The following is a 19,438-nucleotide window of genomic DNA, read 5'->3' on the forward strand; positions in this document are numbered from 1 at the left end:
GCAGGCATCCCGGAAAAGATGGTGCCGGTCACCCACCTCAACGATTGTTCCCGCTTCTGGAGACCTCGATAATAGGAGAGCTCTTCCCTTGTCCAATTAGAGGGAAGAATCTGAACATTCTGAATGAGTGTGCACGGACCCTGTGTGTGCCGTCATTCTCAGGCTGGAGGCTGTGTGGGGAAGAGGAACACGAGAGTGGGCGAGCAGGGATGGCCCCAGACACCTGCACCTGCCATGAGCCTCACTCACGGAAGAAGCACCCGCCACGGGCCTCACTCACGGAAGAAGCACCCGCCACGGGCCTCACTCACACAAGGACTCGCCACGGGCCTCACTCACACAAGGACTCGCCACGGGCCTCACTCATGGAAGAAGCACCTGCCATGGGCCTCACTCACGCAAGGACTCGCCACGGGCCTCACTCACGGAAGAAGCACCCGCCACGGGCCTCACTCACACAAGGACTTGCCACGGGCCTCACTCACGCAAGGACTCGCCACGGGCCTCACTCACACAAGGAGGACCCGCCGAGTGTTTCCTGGGGGAATTGGGGTTCAGTTATGACTGCAAGAAGTCAGCCATGCTACAAGCATACCAGAATGCCATGGCCAAATTCATTCAACAGATACTCAGTGAGCTCACTTTGGAGAGGGTAATGAGGACTTTTCCCAACAAATGGTCATTTCTCACTATTTTTAAGTAGTCCTTTTAATCAAAGACATAGACCTCGTCGTCATATAGTTGGGCCCCCTCGCAACTGACAGATGAGAAGAGGAAAGCTAACGGAAGCAGAGGAAGTTTCTGAAGGGGACGTGGTCTGAGTGCCAGATTTGGGGCTGCAGGTCGGGTCTGATGCCCTGTGAGTGAGTCCCAACCAGGCACAGAGGTGCTCACCGCGGCTCCTGCCTGCCCAGACCTCTCCTGTCCTCCTTCAGGTCTGTGAGGTTCTCAGATAACTTGCTCTTATTTGAGTATCTTGAATGATCAGTAATGTTTTGTCCTATGAGCATGAATTTGATTTTTGGAAAAAGTTAATTGGAACAAAATTTGGTAAATAAAATAGATTAGCACACTTTGCAAAAGGTGATTAGTGGAAAACAGGTTAAAACCACATGAAAACTGATTTCCTTGTAAGACTCATAAGAAGACATTCTAAAATATTTTGAGCAGAGACTGCATCATTAAAATAAATGTCAGCTTTATAGCCAGGGGTTTCAGACAATGGCCAGTGAGATTTATGTTTTGGATATTTGTTTTGAAAAAGCCATTATCTTTAAGAAAATATGTAGTCAGTGATTTACTAAGTTGCATATTTTAATATCATAGTATAGTTTACCAAGTTGCGTAGTTTTAATATCATAAAACTCCATATATAGTTTGATTTTGTAAATAGTGGAGCTCACTAGCATTTTCTTATTAGTCTTCCATTCAGATTTTGAATAAAAGTCATTAAAAAACAGAAGTGGCTATAGGTGCTGGGATCTAGCAACTGAGTGTCTGTTTCCCAAGCTCCTGAAAGACTTCTTTCTGATAATACAAAACAAATTATATATTTTTAGAACCAGGCGTCTTTAAGAAACAGGAGCTGCTCACCCTGGGGAGCTTCGGCACAGGCTCCCCATCAGCGCCCTCTTCTGAGTGCCTGCCATATCCAAGGGCCACCTGAACGGTGACATGCCGCTGGCGCTTTGATGGCCGACACAGCCTCTGCCTTTTGTAATGTGCCATGCAGTTATAGGGCCTGCAGTATCTAGATGATGCATTTAATGTAAGATTTCAAGTTTTGCTGGAATAGCTGGGACAGGCACGGGTCAGTGGGAAGGTGCACAGAGTACAGGACGACCTGAGCCGGGGGAGGCCCGGAGGCAGTGAGTCCTCCTGCAGCTGGGGCGGCAGTGCAGCCTGCAAGACCAGTTCCTTTTCCTGACACTCCTTAACAGTGTGACCTGGGGCGTGTTCTTTGGCCTGACCAAGTGTCAATTTAACAGTGGAATTGTAGGTTACAGGAGAACAATGTTCCTCACAGCAAGGCAAGCACTTAATGCGTGCCTGTCAGGTAGAGGGACGGTGGATGGGTGGACGTGTGGATGGGTGCGTGGGTACATGGAATGGATGCGGACGGAGCAGCTGTAATACATGATCGCCAACACTGGGCCGTGGGTGAAGGTCACCCAATAGGAGGGTCACTAAGAAGACCCTTGTGCAGAGGCAAGACAGAGCTTGAGGTCCCAGAAAGCAGTCTGTGTCTCCTTCATAATTAAGTGACTTTTCCCAAAGCCAGCAAGTGATCATGACAGTTCAGACATGAGGGATCCGGCATGCTTTCATGACGCGCTGTTCCCAGTGTTTTCTGCCCTCATTATTCTTGTTAAAAGATCTTTTTCCCTCTCCCAAGAATTGCCTCTAATTAGATCCACCTCTCCAACGGATCACTAATGTCTAATTGGGGTTGCAGAAATATTTCTTATAGTTTAGTCTATCTTGGTAAAAAAAATTCAGATCTGCACTCATGGCCTTTCCAATTTTGAGTGTGGAAAACTGAGGTCAGATCTGCATTTTGGGGTTTAAGACACACAGTTTTTCTCCAGAAACAGAGCTTAGATTTTTGTGTAGCAAAGGAGGAGTGAAAAAGCCCTTTTAGTTCTATTGTTCCTACAAATAGAATCCTTTTAGAAATAAACTAAAAATAAGTTTAAAACAGCACATCCTGTCACCTAATGGGGACAGCCGATGCCCTGTGTACATTTTCTAACACAAGAAGGCTCTACTCTTCCAGGAGGCCACAGTGCAGACTCTCATGGGGGTCAGCTCTGTGCACCTCAGACTCCGTCTCCCCAGGGGATGGTGCCCTCCATGGTCTGTGGGAGCCTGCAGCCCGCTGGGGCTCTGTGTCCCATTCAAGCTGGGTGTGCAGAGCCTCCCTCAGGGCCAAGGGCCCACCTGCCGTGTGACCCTGGCAGGACCCACCTCCACCCTTTCTCTGGCCCCTGGTGCTACCAGCTCCTGCCATCTGGAAACAGGAGCCCCAGCAGCCAGGTATCCCACCACAAGAGCCTGGGTGTCCCGCCACAAGAGCCCAGCCCTCCCAAGATCCTCTTCCTTTTCTTTTTCTTCTGTATCCTGAAGGTGGCGCTGGGCCTCAGGGACTGCAGCAGATTTCATTTCCGTCGCCTGCATCAGACCATAGTGCTCTAGAAGGCAGTGTCAGTGTTCACCCCGCGTAAAGATCGCTCAGAGCTCTTGTGAATGTTCCAGGGTGCTGTTTTTTGAGTCATAGTAAAGATGAAGAAAAACATGTTTAAGATGCCTGCCACTTGCTAGGCACCGTCTGGACATTTGACCTGTATTATATCCTTTAATCCTTATAACCCTGCAGGGTGGGTCCTTTAATATCGTCATGTGCGTGAGTTATAGGAGCTGGAGCCAAGCCTCAAAGAGACTAAGTAACCTGCCGATGATGGCTTACTCGGAAGCAGAGCTGGGATTCAAGCTTGGGGTATTCACATTCAAAGCTGGGACTGGAATTCCCAACCAGAGATAGGGAAGACAAGTTTCCACAGGTGTCATTGGCATTCTCAAATGAGCATTAGAAGTACAGCAGTTAGGATGTATTTGGCTGCAGGACACAGGGAATGACTTAAACAGTGAGGAATCTTTATTATCTGCTATAACAAGAAGCTTGGAAATAAAGCGATTCAGTGTCTCCACAGCATCAAGGCCTCAGCTGCTTTGCATCTTTCCACTCTGCCATATCCACATGTGACTGCTTTCTGCCTTCATGACTGCAAGGCAGCTGCAGCAGTTCCAGCCATCACATGCAGACTCCCACAGTTCCAGCGCAGAGAAAGCAGATTTCTCTGCATCTCTGTTTGTAAGGAAGGCCTTTCTTAGAGGTGCCTCTGTCCAGTTGTCAGACACAATGGCAAGTCATGTCTAAACTAGTCATTGGTGAGAACAGTTTCCTCCTGCTCGGCTCAGAGCAGTGTCAGTCCCTGAGGATGGGATGGGAACGGGCTCAGGGTGGGGTGGTCATGGCTGTTTTGTAAGCCAGCCCCTCCTGCCTGCCATGCAGCCCAGGGTGCACAACCTGTGACACGCCTGCACCAGGTGCTTCATGCGTCCTGCGCCCCAGACACCACGGCCTTGCTGTTTCTTCACCCTGCTGTTCTCTGTCCAATGTGAGAGGGTGCTGCATGCTTCCCTCTGCTGGCCCTCCATTTTCCTTGGTATTGGTCAGCGTGCATGTGGTAGGGTCTGCTGTGAGTGCGGCCTGCAAGTAGTAGGGTCTGCTGTGAGCACGGCCTACGTGTAGTAGGGTCTACAGTAAGTGCGGCCTACACATAATAGGGTCTGCTGTGAGCATGGCCTACATGTAGTAGGGTCTGTAGTAAGTGCGACCTACACATAGTAGGTTCTGCTGTGATCACTGCCTACATGTAGTAGGGTCTACAGTAAGTGCGACCTACACATAGTAGGTTCTGCTGTGAGCACGGCCTACATGTTGTAGGGTCTACAGTAAGTACGGCCTACACATAGTAGGGTCTGCTCTGAGTGCGCCTGCATGTAGTAGGGTCTACAGTAAGTGCGACCTACACATAGTAGGGTCTGTTCTGAGTGCGCCTGCATGTAGTAGGGTCTACAGTAAGTACGGCCTGCACATAGTAGGGTCTGCTGTGAGCACGGCCTACATGTAGTAGGGTCTACAGTAAGTGTGGCCTACACATAGTAGGGTCTGCTCTGAGTGTGCCTGCATGTAGTAGGGTCTGCTGTGAGCACGGCCTGCACGTAGTAGGGTCTGCTGTGAGCATGGCCTGCGTGTAGTAGGGTTTGCTGTGAGCGCAGTGCTGTGTTCTCTGTGGTTTTCCTGTCCTCCAAATCAAGCCACCCTTGTCAGCTCTGTGGCTCTTGATGGCAGGAAGTACAGCTTTTTGTCTCTCAGAATCTTCCACTGAGACTCTTCTTAGATATGCTCCACATGAACTGCTAAAGACGATGCCAGGCACATCGTTTTGCTCGTTAAGAGGTGTATTCTTTTGTTCACGTCCTGGCATTAGTAACATCTCCCTTGAAAGTTTTGTGGGCGCCTTTAATCATTCCTTTTGGACCGGGAAGCACTGAATATTCTTCTTTAATGCTGGAAAACAGATTACTGCATGCATCGCACCCTGTGGAGTTCTTGCTGAGTTCTGTCACCGTGTCCCCAGGAAACCAAAAAATGTGATTGATTAACCTTACAACTTACACTGTACCATCTGCCCTGAGTAGACCCTCAGAAATTGATGGCGAAATATCTTTCGGGCTTCTATTAAAATTTACCTTCCAGACTTCTCTGCATCTGTGAGCGTGAAGTTTTCAGGGCCTGGGAGTACAGGCGTTAGCATGATCAATGGAGTGGAGTCAGGTGACAGATCCTGTTTCTGCCTCCAGCTGGCTGTGGCCACAGGCAGCTCACCCACTCTCACTGGGTTCTAGTTTTCCCAGCTGTGGAGTAAGCAGGGCCAGAGCCTGCCTCTGAGCTGCTGAGATCCATCAGGGTCTCCCCTTATCTGGGGGCATCTCCCCCTCACCTCTGGTCAGTGCCTCGTGTTAGTTGTCTGTTGCTGGAACAGATGACCTCGAAGTGCTCAGCACGGCCCACGTGTGTGACCTCAGCTTCTGTGGGGATAACCTGGAATCCAAGCACACTTCAGCTGGGTTCTCTGCTTGAAGCCTCCCTCGCATGAGGCTGTGGTCTCAGGGTCAGTAGGGCTGGGCTTGCTGCTGGTTGGATGTGGCTTCTTCTGGGCCGCTGGACTGAGGGCCTGGATTCCTCCAGCTGTTGGCCAGAGGCCACCCTCAGCTCCTGGCTGTGTGGCCCCGCAGTGTGGAGCTTGCCTCATCCCAGCCAGCAAGATGAAGCCCAGATCTCTTCTCATCTAATCTGCCGAGGGACCCCACCCTGCTGTGCTGGTTAGAGGCCAGCTGCTCTGGGGCGGGGACTCCACAGGCCACCAAGTCCGAGGGCCATCCCAGATGCTGCTGACCATGGGCCCCTTCTGCCTCCAGCTTCCCTGGTTTTCAGCCTCCTCATGTCACAGCTTCACCTCTGCCAGCTCTGCTTTTTTAATCTACCCTCCAGCTGGAGGAGGCGCCCTGACTGCAGGCTCTCCTGCCCGACTCAGTGCTGTGCTGTCCCGGCCTCCTGGCCTGGTCTGTTTTGTCGCTGACTACTGGCATGTGGTTCCCCTTCAATCAGGTGTATTTACGTTACCTATCTCCCTGCCTTGGTGAGGCTTTTGTTTTTGCCAGGAATGGCTCACTCCTGTGTTTCACTGATTTAGGTTCTGTTCAGTGTGTAAAGCCCGTCGCAGTCCCTAAGCCTCATGAAAGCTTTCCCTAGTTACTCTAACCTGGATGAGTTCTACTTTATTTGAAATCTCACTCAACGTACGTTATTATCATTTACCCTGGCTTTGTCACTTGTTAGCTAGCTTTTAAAACATCGTACAATTATGTAATTGCTCCAAGCCTCAGTTTTCTCATCTGTCAAATGGGGATGTTAACATCTACATCATGTGACTTGTGATAATTTCACTAGGAAATGAACATAAATGCTCAGCACAGGGCCTGGCATTGAGTAACTGATAACGAGTTGTATTTGTTGAGTGATTTCTTTTCGTTGCACACATTTACCTCTGCAGCCAGACACCGAGTGTGAGGAGAACAAAAACCACGTCTGCCGTCATGGCACTCGGCACAGGTGAGGAGCTTGCTCAATAAATACTTGTTGATCAGTTGCAAGGCTAATTGGTAGTTGGTTGATGGCTTAATTAATTAACTTATTCTTTCAAAAATCTAGACGAGTCCGTAAGCTGAAGGCTAGGATGTGTTTTATCCCGTGGGTTTTGGACGCAAGCGGTGCTGCGTTTTGCTGACTGAACTTCTGCAAGGAGCACTTACGGAGTTAGAAGTTGAAGTGCAAGAGCTTGGGATGGCAGAATAGCTCTGCTGGGGGCTCAGCTTGCTTTGCTCGGCTCAGCATTTCTGGCCTTCCCCTTCGGGAATGGCCCTACTGCTGTTTCCCACACACACACGAGTCATCAAGAACTTGTCCAGGTCACGCTGCCGAATTCGCATTACCTTCCAAAGATGTGGCCTTGCGTTTCTGTCTTCTAAAGAGTTTCATAATGAACCAATATAGTTAGTAGAAAGTTAACTGGAACACAATATCGATTAGTTAGAAACAATATCCAACCTTTTCATTATATCTGCTAGTTGGTCTTTTTTACTGTATTCATTGTCATCAGTGGATAATCATTAACCTGATAAGTAGGTCTTCAGAAAACTAAAATAGTACCTGTAAAAAATTTCACTTGACTTTTTTTTGTTTACCTAAAGGGAATACTACAAAAGTATTTCTTCATTCATATTGTCCATGTGGAAGTTAAGACATTGAACCTAGGCCGGGCGTGGTAGCTCATGCTTGTAATCCCAGCACTTTGGGAGGCCGAGGCAGGCGGATCACGAGGTCAGGAGATCGAGACCATCCTGGCTAACACGGTGAAACCCCGTCTCTACTAAAATACAAAAAATTAGCTGGGTGTGGTGGTGGGCGCCTGTAGTCCCAGCTACTTGGGAAGCTGAGGCAGGAGAATGGCGTGAACCCGGGAGATGGTGCTTGCAGTGAGCCGAGATCGCACCACTGCACTCCAGCCTGGGTGGCAGAGTGAGACTCCGTCTCAAAAAAATACATAAATAAATAATAAAAAATAAAATAAAATAAAAAGACATTGAACCTAACTGTAAGTTGCCAAAGTTAAAGCCAAAAATTAGTTCACCCTGTGTTTCTGAAATAATGTGTACACTCGAATCATTGCTAGTTTTTGACATAATGTTGCTACCAGTTCTTCTCTTTAGGAAACTGTATTCCATCATTGCTGTTGGCAACGTTTATTTTGATGTACTCCCCAACTGGCTTTTACTAAAGGTTTTCTTGTGGCTTAGCGTTTAGGGTCGTGAATTTTCCAGCTCTGTTTTCTTCCTCGGTAGCTTTGTGAGGGGGACCCTCTCCTTGGCTCCTGTGTGTCACCCTGCACACTACATGGTTCCTCGGAGCTTGCTGTGGGAGTCACGCCCTCCGTCCCTGCAGTGTCTGTGCCCCCGATCTGTGTCTGGGTCCATGCTGAGCGTTCCTGGGAGCCCGCCTCCCGCGCCAGCTGGAAAAGCTGCACCCTTGCAGCAAAGGTAATGAGAAGGAAGAAATGCTGTAAAATCTGATAGAGTGAAATAGGAAGGTGGGAGGCACCTCTGATTTTATGCGCAGAGCACTCCCCTCTTTTGTTAACATACCCCCGTCCGCCATGGTTGATTGTTCCTGGCGAGTGCCTGGCCCGGCCGTGCCAGTCTACCTCCTTCTCCAGGAATTTGGGGTGAGGTCTAAGGGTTGGCTGATCTTTGGGTGCCTGGTCAGGGGGATGTCAGGCCCTGGTGTTCCTGGCTCCTTTGCCTCCCGCCCTGTGGACATGTGGGAGCCAGGCCGGAGAGAGAGAACGAGAAACGGAGCAGGTGTGGAGAGAGGGGCCCGGCTCAGGATGGAAGCATGTTCCTGGGGCTTGGCAGCCCCAAAGCCCAACGTAGTTCCCATCTCTTGGTCCCGAGACACTCCAGGCTCCTCAGGTTCAATTTCCCTTTGCTGGCGCTAGTTCGAGTCCGGCGTCCGAGCTGCTGCATGTGCTGCCGTCACTGTGAGGAGTGCACGGGCCCTGGCCCACCTCCCTGCCCATAGCCCGAGACCTGCCCAGCCTTTCTGGTTCGGTCACTCTGTCCTGCTGACAGCTGGCCTGGACCCTGGCTGTCCTCACCAAGTTCAGTTCTTGGTTCCAGCCCTGTCCCCGCCGTTCTGCCTGGCACTGCGCCGGCTGCCTTGGTGAGCCGACCAGACTCACCACGGACGCCTTGGCCTGGTGTTCATGACTCAAGTTTAACCCCACCGTGCTCACACGTGCTTGCGCGTTCTGGTGTCTGCCCCTGCCACCCTCCCTGCCCTGCCCCCGTGTCCACCTTTCAGTTCTGCACAGGCTTCCCGAGGCCCCACACGTGGCGGCTGCTCCAGCCTCCTCTGTGTGTTCCTGGCGTTTTCTTGCTTGGTCCGTGTGTGGGACGCATGGCTGCCAAGTGTCCCCACACAGCAGGAATGCAATTAACATTTCCTGCATGGAACAGAAATAGCCCTTCAGCTTACCGTGGAGAGAGGATCAGTAAGTCACCCTTGGCACATACGACAGTAGAGCAGATAGTTTACCAGGGATATTGTAAGACAAAAGCCCCGAGCTTTTCCTAAGGAGACATCCTTTGACTTCTTGAAAGTCACTTAATTGTGGGGATGAAAGTGGTGGGCCAGGGTGGACAGGGATCTGGGCACAGGGGAGCTGGGCTGGGGGCATGCAGGAGGCTCTCTATAAACAAAAGAAAGAGCCCATTGGCAGCCATCCACTTGGGGCTGGGAGGGAGCGGACAGGTCCACTCCTCGGCGACACCCAGCCTGCCGGTGCCCCTGTCCAAGCGATTCCTAGAGAGCTCCTCTGACCATCACCATGGCTATTCTTCTCCTGGCTCTCAGTGAGGCCCCAGGTGCCACCCCAGCCCTAACACCCTTGCCTGTACCCAGATGTGGACACATACCCCCCCATGCGTGCCCAGATGCAGATACCCCCCCATGCCTACCCAGATGCAGACACACCCCTCCATGCCTACCCAGATGCAGACACCCCCCCATGCCTACCCAGATGCAGACACCCCCCCCATGCCTACCCAGATGCAGACACTCCCCCCATGCCTACCCAGATGCAGACACACCCATGTCACCTCTGCCCAGATGCAGACACACCCCTGTCACCTCTACCCAGATGTGGACACACCCCCCTACGTGTGCCCCGATGCAGACACACCCGTCACCTCTGCCCAGATGTGGACATACCCCCCCATGCGTGCCCAGATGCAGACACAACCCTGTCACCTCTGCCCAGATGTGGACACGCCCCCCATAGCTGCTCAGATGCAGACACAGCCTCCTCATTTCTGCCCAGATATGGAGTCGTGAGTACCCCGTTCCCGCAATGGGTCTCTTGTGTCCCCACCTTCTCTTGACCTCTTCTCACCACCACAAGGTGTTGTAGGAAGTCAGGGACCCCGAACAGAGGGACCTGCTGAAGCTGTGACAGAAGAACATAAATTGTGAAGATTTCATGGACATTTATCACTTCCCCAATCAATACTTGTATAATTTCCTATGCCTGTCTTCAATCTCTTAATCCCATCATCTTCATAAGCCGAGGATGTATGTCACCTCAGGACCCTGTGATGATTGCATTAACTGCACAAATTGTTCGTAAAGCGTGTGTGTTTGAACAATATGAAATCTGGGCACCTTAAGAACAGGATAACAGCGATTTTCAGGGAACAAGGGAGATAATCTTAAAGTCTGGCTGCCTGGGAGCTGGATGGAACACAGCCATATTTCTCTTATTACCAAAACGGATACGATAAATATCGCTGAATTCTTTCCCCAGTAAGGAATGTTAATAATTAATATTACGCATTCTTTTCCCTGCCTTTAACAGTCATCCTGTGCATTGAAATTCAAACCCCAGATTGAAATAACGATGCAGCCAACATGCTCAGCCGTTGTGCATAAAATCCTAGGCGAGCAGAGAAACGAGCTGGGGTTCTTCTCGCAGGCTCACAACTGGGCCCCACCCTCTTTTAGGCAGGAGGAGGTTTTATCCCTAACACCAGCCCCAGAGGGCCTTGCTGAGGCCTTCGTGGTCAGCTCACTGACTTGGGGCGGTCTGATTAAATGCCAGGCGAAGGTCATGTGGGCCTCGAGACAGAGGGAGGGAAGAGGGCATGCACTGGAGACAGCATCTGACCGAGTGAATGTGTTTGTCCCTTGGTTATTCCAGAACCGGTCAGGTGGACCTGACTTGTTTTGTCGCTTTCTTTGGGGAAAGCCAGATGTTTGAGTTATTTTGTATTGTTTTCCTTCAAGTTCGAGCTGATTATCTCTAGTCACATACTTGCAAGCAAATGCTCTTTAATAGAGGCCTATTAATATGCTTTCTATTTTTTGCTGTGCTCAGTTTTATAGATTTCTCCAAGTAAGGTTCATTTTTGCCATCTAAGGAAAGGGAACAAAGACAGAGCTTCCTAATTATTCTCAGTAATTATTTTCAATGATATCCTTGAGTTTAGGATATTCTCTCGCGTTTTCTGAACAGACTTCACATTCTTCTTCTTCTTCTTTTCTTCTTCCTTTGGAAAACAAAATGACACTCCCAGCTGGCCAGCTCAGCGTCCCTGGAAGGGAAGGGACAACTGAAGTTCACCTCAGGACGGTGGAGCCCACATCATAACTGCACCCAGGTGGCCACAGCAAATGACACCACCCTGCGTGGCTGGGACACCCGGAGCATGAGGTCAGTGAGCCCACCCAGCGCGGCCCCGCTTCCTTTCCTCCCTCACCGGGCAGAACCGGGATGATGGTGGAGCTGATTGTGAGCCAGATGCATTTGGGGGCGCATGGTTTGTTTGTCTTCATCTCGTTTTTGTAGGAAATCATAAATCTTCATCTTGTTTCTTCACCCCAAATTAAGCTAGCACATCCACTGCCGTGGAACCAGTGCACCTCGGTGGCTGTTTAATGTTCCATATTGATATCTCTGCATTAGCAGCAGTTTATGATGAAAACTAGGAATTGGGGCTTTTGTAACACTGAGCGAGATGGGGACCACAGGGTGCCTGTCTCTGATGAGCCGCTGCAGGCTGACAGCTGCAGTCCCTAGGTTAAGCCTCTCCTGGGGTCGTCCTTGGCCATAGCTGTGCCTTCTGGGGACACACCTATAGGGCAATCATATTTTGTCACTTAAGTAATTATACACAACAGCCAGCAGCTCTAATGGAACAAATAAGAGCGAGTTTTCCGTTCCAGTTGTGATTTTGATAGGCAAAGGAGTGATGGTAGCACGTCTGTTGCCATGACAACAGAAGCCCACACGAGCTTTTTTAAGATACAGTTTATCCCCTCAGCACACCATAATTTATCACCGAGCTGAAAAGACGGATGTCATGCAATAACTCGTGTTGATTCCAGGGTGGGGGCACGACTTTAGGTTTAGTTCCGAGGCCCCTCTGAAAACTCAGGGGCTAATAAAGAATCAATCGCCACTTCCTCCCTTGTGCACATCCATGCAGAGGGCTTGTTTGGTTTCCTGATCAGAAGCTGGAAACCACAGACTCAGCCCGTGATGAACGTCCTGCTGAAATCCATTTCTCCATGTCCTGTGGTCATATGTCCTTTGTCTGCATGGTTCTTTGAAGAATGTGAAGAATTTCAGTATCTGAAAACAAGAAACTCAAAGACTGATGTTACAGACCAAACAAATAAGCAAACAAAAAGATGCCCGTGCTTTGATGGGTGACATCTGGCAGTGGCCTCATTTTGCCCGTGTTGTGTCTGTGGTGAGGATGTGCCAGCGCAGCACAGAGGGTCCTGGCACCTTCTCATTGACTGTCATTTCTCCTTTTGCAAACAGCTTTGGTTTGCATGGAGCCAGGATGCCTTTGGTGCTTTTTTAGGTGGTATGATGCTTTTGTGTCACAGTTACTGGCAATGGAGCATGCAGTAACCTTTAGTTAATATGTCGTGCATGTGCGACTGTCCATCCAGTTCCCTAGGAATCTGCTAAGTTTTTAATTTTCTACCTTTACCTGTTTCCCTTGAAAGATTTAAAGGTTTAGGTATTATATTTTAGGGAAGAAATATTAAGATATTGAAAAGGTGCAGGATATAAAAACCAGAAGATTTGAAAGTGGTTTAGGGCCGGGAGTTCTAATGTGAGAGAAAAAGATGAAAGGAATTGAGTTCATCTACCTTGGAGAGCAGAGAACAATGATGGTCTTCAGATAAGTGAAGCAAATTACAAGGCATAGAAGCTTCCCATTGCTCATCAGCCCCATTGAGGCCTGCGGTGAGGAAGGTAAATGATGCAGGAGGGATTTCAGTCCTGCGCACGGCAGTGCTGGGGAGGCCGTGCAGGCAGGAGCCGCCGGGCAGCGCCAGGCCATGGGTTCTGTGCTCTCCCGAGTGCAGCCTTTTGTTCCAAGCCACTGTCCAGCCTCACTGGATGACCTGCCCTCTGGGATTCGTGACATCAGGGTCCATAGGCAGGATATTATGACTTCAGACCCTGTGAGGAGCAGCCAAGGACCATAGGAGCCAGGGCAAAGTGAGGTGTGTGAGTGCGTGTGTGCATGTCTGCCCTCTCATGCATGGATGTGTGCATGTGTGTGTACATACATGTGTGGACGTGCACACAGATGCATGCGTGAGAGAACGCATGCACTGTGAACAGCCGTGTGACTCATTTCAAACAGTCCCCTTCTCCCACCCTGGAGCGAGTGGGTTGCACTGGCCCCCAGCAGTGCTGGACCTGGAGCTGGTGTGGACTGTGCAATGGCGAGCCCAGCTGGCATGGTCCTTCCTGCTTTCATGGCCTTCCCCACTGCTCCTTCCTTTCTCTCTCTCTCTCTGTATATATATATAGTTCTATATATAGATAGATATTTTGTGTTGTATGTGTATGTATGTATATATATATAAAATTTCCCAACACTATATTCTACCTTAATTCCCTGTCTTTTTCTTTTCCTTCTTCACTGTGTCCTTCCAGAAATGTGTCAGACATCCTATCCAAATGTCTGGCTCAGTGTCCCCGTGGCTGTTGCAGCCCCTCTGGCATGCTTTCATTCTCAAGATACCAAGTCACATTTTTGACGGCTGCAAAGCAAAATTCCTTCCACGGCTCGCCCGGAGGGTCACAGATACGCTCCTGGAGAGATGAGCGTGGTGTGACCGCACAGCGTTGCTGGGATGGAGGCGCTGGCGCCAGTCTCTTCCTGCAGGGCAGGAACGCCGAGGGGACAAGAGCACCCTGGGCCGGGGGATTAGACAGGGTCCCGGGAAACCAGTGTGTGCCCGCAGCACTCAGTGGCTTTTCATAATCTATTTACTATTTTCCTTTGCTGTTCTTCCTTCTCCCTCAGCCAGATCTACTGCATAGAGAATGCCCACGGACAGCTGCTGCGGGACCTTGACTTTAATCCCAATAAGCAGTACTACTTGGCCAGCTGCGGAGACGACTGTAAGGTGAAGTTCTGGGACACCCGAAATGTCACCGAGCCCGTGAAGACCCTGGAGGAACACTCCCACTGGTAGGGCCGCTCCTGGCTGCTTCAGGGAGGAGGGGATTACGCAATTGATTTTGCTAATTACTTTACCATTGGGAAAGACACAAACCAGCTTAGTTTGTGCTGCTGTGAATCATTCAATCAACCCAGTTTTATTTTTCCTAAAGAAACACTAATTCCAAATCTGAATGTTTGTGATTTATAAACGTAGGAAAAGAAGAAAAACATTAAATTCTGTTTTCTCTTGAAACAGTGCTGGTTCAAGTATTCAAAAATAAATGTGCACAGATGTTCACGCAGCATTGTTTGCAATGCTGGAAACCTGGAAACCACCCAAATGTCCATCACTAGGGGACTGGTTAAGTAAATTAGGTGACATCCGTGCAGCAGAGATGATGCAGCTGTCAGGAGAATGTGGAGCATCTCTATGTGGCTGTGGGAAGATCTCTGAGGTCACTCATTCTCCCTGACATATTATTTGAATGTTTTTCATGCGCTGGGTACTTTTTGCTAAGTAAGTAAAAAGATCAAGTTGTACAATGGCATGTATAGCATGAATCCATTTTTATGCAAATAAGATGTGTGTGCACACATGGGTGTACACAAGTGTGAATGACACAGGTATGTGGAGGAAATGTCTGAAAGAGTAAGAGCCAAAATCTCATCAGGAATCCTCGCCCAGTCAAAGAGGGGCATTCACTCCCTATCGCCTGCATCTCTGTATCATTTGAATTACTTATCTGAAGCAATATTGTTTTTGCAATCAGAAAGTTAAAACCCCGGATTGCTAGTGCACAGTTCTGATGAATTCAGTGACTTGCTGGAATTTCCTGTGGTCTGAGTGGCTGGGCCTCCCTGTGCCCCTGGCCATGCTGGGTGCACCTCCTAGCATCTAGGGCCTGGCACTGTCTGCCATCTGGGCCCTGGAGCTTGTTTTGGCCTCAGCACGACTGGGAGGCAGAAGCTCCCAGGCTCTAGGACCTGCACCAGAAAGAAAGCCGATCCCAGTAGCCAAAACCAAGGACAGCCCTTGTGCCCCTGGAGGCCGCCATGCCCTGGTCTCAGGATCCACAGTCACTGCCAACCGAGAAGATGCCATGAGGCTTGTTTGATATTACAGGATATCACTAATCCACGTGTTGCTTCTGGGGTAGTATTTTTTTTTTTTTTTTTCAAATTTAGAAAGCTTGTCTGAAATGTTGAGTGATAAGCCTTCTCCTCCTGCAGGTTTCAGCCAACATTTAGTCTTTGCTGTCTGTCTCTTGGGACTTGAGAGAAACCTACAGTAAACCCAACCTCAGCGGCAAACTGCCTTGTGTCAGGCCCTGTGACTGGGGGCTGATTGCCTGGCAGTGCCTAACGTGAGCCCCAGCCTAGTGGGGCCCTCAGAGCCGGTGTGTGCGTTATTGGTGTTGTCTGCGGGTGACCAGTCATTTCAGTAGCTGCCTTGCCCTTTGCAGGGTGTGGAACGTCCGCTACAACCACTCTCATGACCAGCTGGTCCTCACGGGCAGCAGTGACAGCAGAGTCATCCTTTCCAACATGGTGTCCATCTCGTCGGAGCCCTTCGGCCACTTGGTAGACGACGATGACATCAGTGACCAGGAGGACCACCGCTCCGAAGAGAAGTAAGGGCATACACTGCAGAGTGGCTCACGCCGTACCAGAGCCTCCTGTCCCCACAGCCATCTCCCGAGCCAGGCTGTGTACGTAGAAAGCTTCCAGGAGTGCATCTGGGGGACACTCTCCTTCCCCACTGCAGCTGGGGAGACCCACAGTTCCAGGGGTGCCGTCACTAGCAGCCCAGGTGGGAGGCATTGCAGGTGGGTTAGGGTTAGGTGTGGTTTTAAAATAGATCTCTCTATATGTGTGTTTGTATTCTTATTGAATGCCATCTGTAAGATTTAAAAGACTGTCACTGGTCTTCAAACTTGAGCATGAATAACAATAGAACAAATATATCCTAATCCTCACAGCACTCCCTGTAAGAGATGCATCACAGTCAGTGTCTTCACTGGCGTGGATTCGAGCGTGTTGGGGTCAGGTTGTTGGCCATCAGCTCACGGGCCTTCCACTGGCTGGTAGCAGGGTGGAGACTCTAGGCCAAACTTCCCAGTCTCAAACCCAGTCCTACTTCACTTCTAGATACTCTACAAAATGTGGTCAACCATGATGTGTGTTTTCTAGTCACACCATCATGGTTCTGGATTTTCCCAAAGCCTTTTCCTATGCACTTTGATTTCCGATCCTAGGTGAGAGGGGAGATCGCTAAGAGCACCCTCTTCATGCCCACCTCTGGTCAGCGGTGCAGTGCCAGGGCCCCTGTGTCCTTGAGCAGTCCACCTTCACAAGTGGTAGCTGCTTCCTGGGGGGTGACTAGGCGTGATTCAGATGCAATCACAGAGATTCTTGCCCCAGGTTCTAGAGGAAGGAGGTTCTGGAATAAAACCCTGTGAAGTTGGACAGAGCCCTTAGATACGATGGGGTCTGTCACTCTGTTCTGGGATCCTTTGCACTGTTTTTTGTCTGAATTCTTCCCCTACCCACCCTGAGCTTGGTCTAAAATTCCTCTGTGAGAAGACCTCTGTCTTCGGACCCTTTCTGCAATGGCGATGGGCCCATCTGTTCGTCTCTTGACTCTATTGGCTTTGTTTTGTTTTTGAGACAGGGTCTCACTCCGTCACCCAAACTGGTGTGCAGTGGCACGGTCATGGCTCACTGCAGCCTTGACCTCCTGGGCTCAGATGATCCTCTCACCTCAGCCTCCTAATTAGCTGGGACAACAGGCCCACGGCACCATGTCTGGCTAATTTTTTTGTTGAGACAGAGTTTTGCCATTTTGCCCAAGCTGGTCTCAAACTCCTGAGCTCAAGTGATCTGCCCACTTCAGCCTCCCAAAGTGCTAGGATTACAGGCGTGAGCCAGACTCTGTTGTTTTTCTGTTCAATCCTTAGAAACTCAGTCCGCCGTAGAATAGTATTTAAGGACATGCATGGTAGCGTCTTCCCAGTGGTGTCTCGGTGCCTGTGGGCCTGGCTTCCTTTACCATCCTCTCTGCCAGTGGCCCAGGGAGTCTGCACTTCCTCACCATGTCTTTCCCTGATAGGGGAGGAGCCTGATGGGCCCGTTGGTCGGAGACTGCTGGCATTGTCCTCCAGGTGGCGGTGTCATGGGAGCAAGATAGGAAGGGAGGTGATCGGGGCTACACAGACTTCTTAGCACATGCCTCAGTCCTGATGTCCTGCTGCATTGAGGAAACCATTATTCCCCCTGAGGATCCGCACCTGGCATTTGTCACACAACAGCAGTTGGCCACTGGCAGGTCCACTTTGTGGGAAGCCAACTTCCCAGAGACCGTGCAAGTTCTGGAGGGTCCGTCTTGCTGGGGGTGAAGCATTTTCCTACAAAGAAATGCAAAAGCAGTTAGAATGTGGTACACAAATTAAGTGGGAATTTTTTTGTGAAAGGGGAAGGAAAGTGCCAAAGAAGCCTGTGTCCACCGGAACGTGGCTGCTGTGAGCCGGGCAGCGCCCCCTCCCCACACCCACGCAGTGTGCTGAGGAAGTGGTGCTTCTTGTGTGAGGGTCTCCTGGTCAGGGCTCCCAGTGAAGGTAACTCACAGTCAAGGGAGGCGAGGTGGGAAAACACCCTGGGTGAGGCCAGGCGGGTCACACCCCTGCTGCTCTCACTGGGCCAGGGGCGTCTTTCTCTTGGTGTCATGGGGGGGATCCTCAGCCCAGCCCCACTCCCATCCTAGCAGGGCCCCTCATGCGCCAGCCTCTGACTCCTGCACAGCCAGGAGCTGGACCAGCTGTTTCTCAGGGTCCTTTCTGCTCAAGCAATAGGGTCTTTTACATCCTGCATTACCCAGACACGGTGACTGCTTCCCCCAGTCTTTCCCCTGAGCAAAGGAAGCCTTTGGAAGACCCCCGACAAAATATCACCCCAGGCCCCCGGGGGCAAGAACAGAAGAAACCAAGACACCCGTGCCGATGTCGCCGATTTCCATAAACCTTTTGAGAAACGCCCACTCCTCACAGTGACAGTGAGGGTTTCTGGGCTTCTGCAGGGACCGCCTCACTGTCCTCATTGTGGATCCTCGAATTCTTCCCATCCCACAGCAGAGAAAACTGGGGCCCCGGCACCTCCCGTGTCTCCCGACGGCAGCGCTTGCGTCCTCCCTGCCCCTCTCCTGCCCGCCCCGCCGGAGCTGCCGCCCTCACGTCTGTCTCTGTTGCGTTGCAGGAGCAAGGAGCCCCTGCAGGACAACGTCATCGCCACCTACGAGGAGCACGAGGACAGCGTCTACGCCGTGGACTGGTCCTCGGCCGACCCGTGGCTGTTTGCCTCCCTGAGCTATGACGGGAGGCTCGTGATCAACAGGGTGCCCAGGGCCCTGAAGTACCACATCCTGCTGTGACTCCCGGGCCTGGGTTATCCAGGTCCCATTGGCTGGTTTCCCTCTTGGCAGATTCTCAAACGGTCACAGCTCTTTGGAGGTGACTCGTTTTCCAGGTGGATCCCTCTCTGGGAGAGCCGCTGTTCCCTTCCGGTAGCAGCAGCATTTATGAAGGGGGTGAATGGGGCTGTTGTCGACGGCACAGCTAATGCCCGAACCCAGCCCCTGTCGGCAGAGACGGAGCCCCACATTGTTATGTGAATAACGTTTTCTGTTTTAAGGGTGTTAGGAGTTTCACTTATTAAAAAAATGTCCCTGCAATAGTAACTCTTCTTTCTCTTGAGAGTAAAAAATGAAATAAAATAAATCTACGCTGCACAGGTGCTCGGCTCATTCTTTCAGGAGCTCTGCCCTGTGACCCCATCTCCTGGGTCTTTGTCCGTTTTCTCTTTCCTGACCCAGGGAAAATGCAGATGGACGGACGTGTGCTCTCTACGCTGCCCAAGCCTGGAGCTCCTGGGAGCCATGCTGGCTGAGGCAGTGGTGGGCACCTGGCTCGCGCCCTGGGCTGAGCTGGTGTGATGCATTTTCACTGCTGTAGACACAGGCTCTGCCCGCCCTGGGCCTCCCCTGGTCTCTGCAGCCCATCCTGTGCTGTGTCCTGCCCACCTTGTGAGCCGGGCAGGGCCCCCTCCCGACGCGCACACACTGGTGGCCTTGGAGGTGCCGTCCTCCCTCACCTGGGAGCTTGGGGTTGGGCTCCCGCGTCTCAGTTGTCGGGGACCCCTGCTCACAGGCTCCTACACTCATCAGAGC

The 19,438-nt window shown here is 50.9% G+C and overlaps 1 protein-coding gene across 7 annotated transcripts in view; it reads left to right on the plus strand.

Moving 5' to 3' along the window:
- EIPR1 (EARP complex and GARP complex interacting protein 1) overlaps positions 1-19,000 on the plus strand; it is a 177,353-nt gene extending 158,353 nt beyond the window's left edge. For 6 of the 7 annotated variants that reach the window (XM_055251546.2, XM_055251545.2, XM_063622854.1 and 3 more), the window contains 4 exons: positions 11,317-11,453; positions 14,080-14,247; positions 15,684-15,851; positions 18,469-19,000. In XM_055251546.2, the coding sequence (XP_055107521.1) occupies positions 11,317-11,453; positions 14,080-14,247; positions 15,684-15,851; positions 18,469-18,643 (648 nt within the window). In that variant the 3' untranslated portion in view covers positions 18,644-19,000. Of the gene's footprint in view, positions 1-11,316; positions 11,454-14,079; positions 14,248-15,665; positions 15,852-18,468 lie in introns of all 7 variants that reach the window. The other variant, XM_063622858.1, reaches the window with a different exon arrangement.
- Positions 19,001-19,438: the final 438 nt, after the last annotated feature.

Source organism: Symphalangus syndactylus, chromosome 18, assembly GCF_028878055.3.
Source record: "Symphalangus syndactylus isolate Jambi chromosome 18, NHGRI_mSymSyn1-v2.1_pri, whole genome shotgun sequence".
Lineage (NCBI taxonomy): Eukaryota > Metazoa > Chordata > Mammalia > Primates > Hylobatidae > Symphalangus > Symphalangus syndactylus.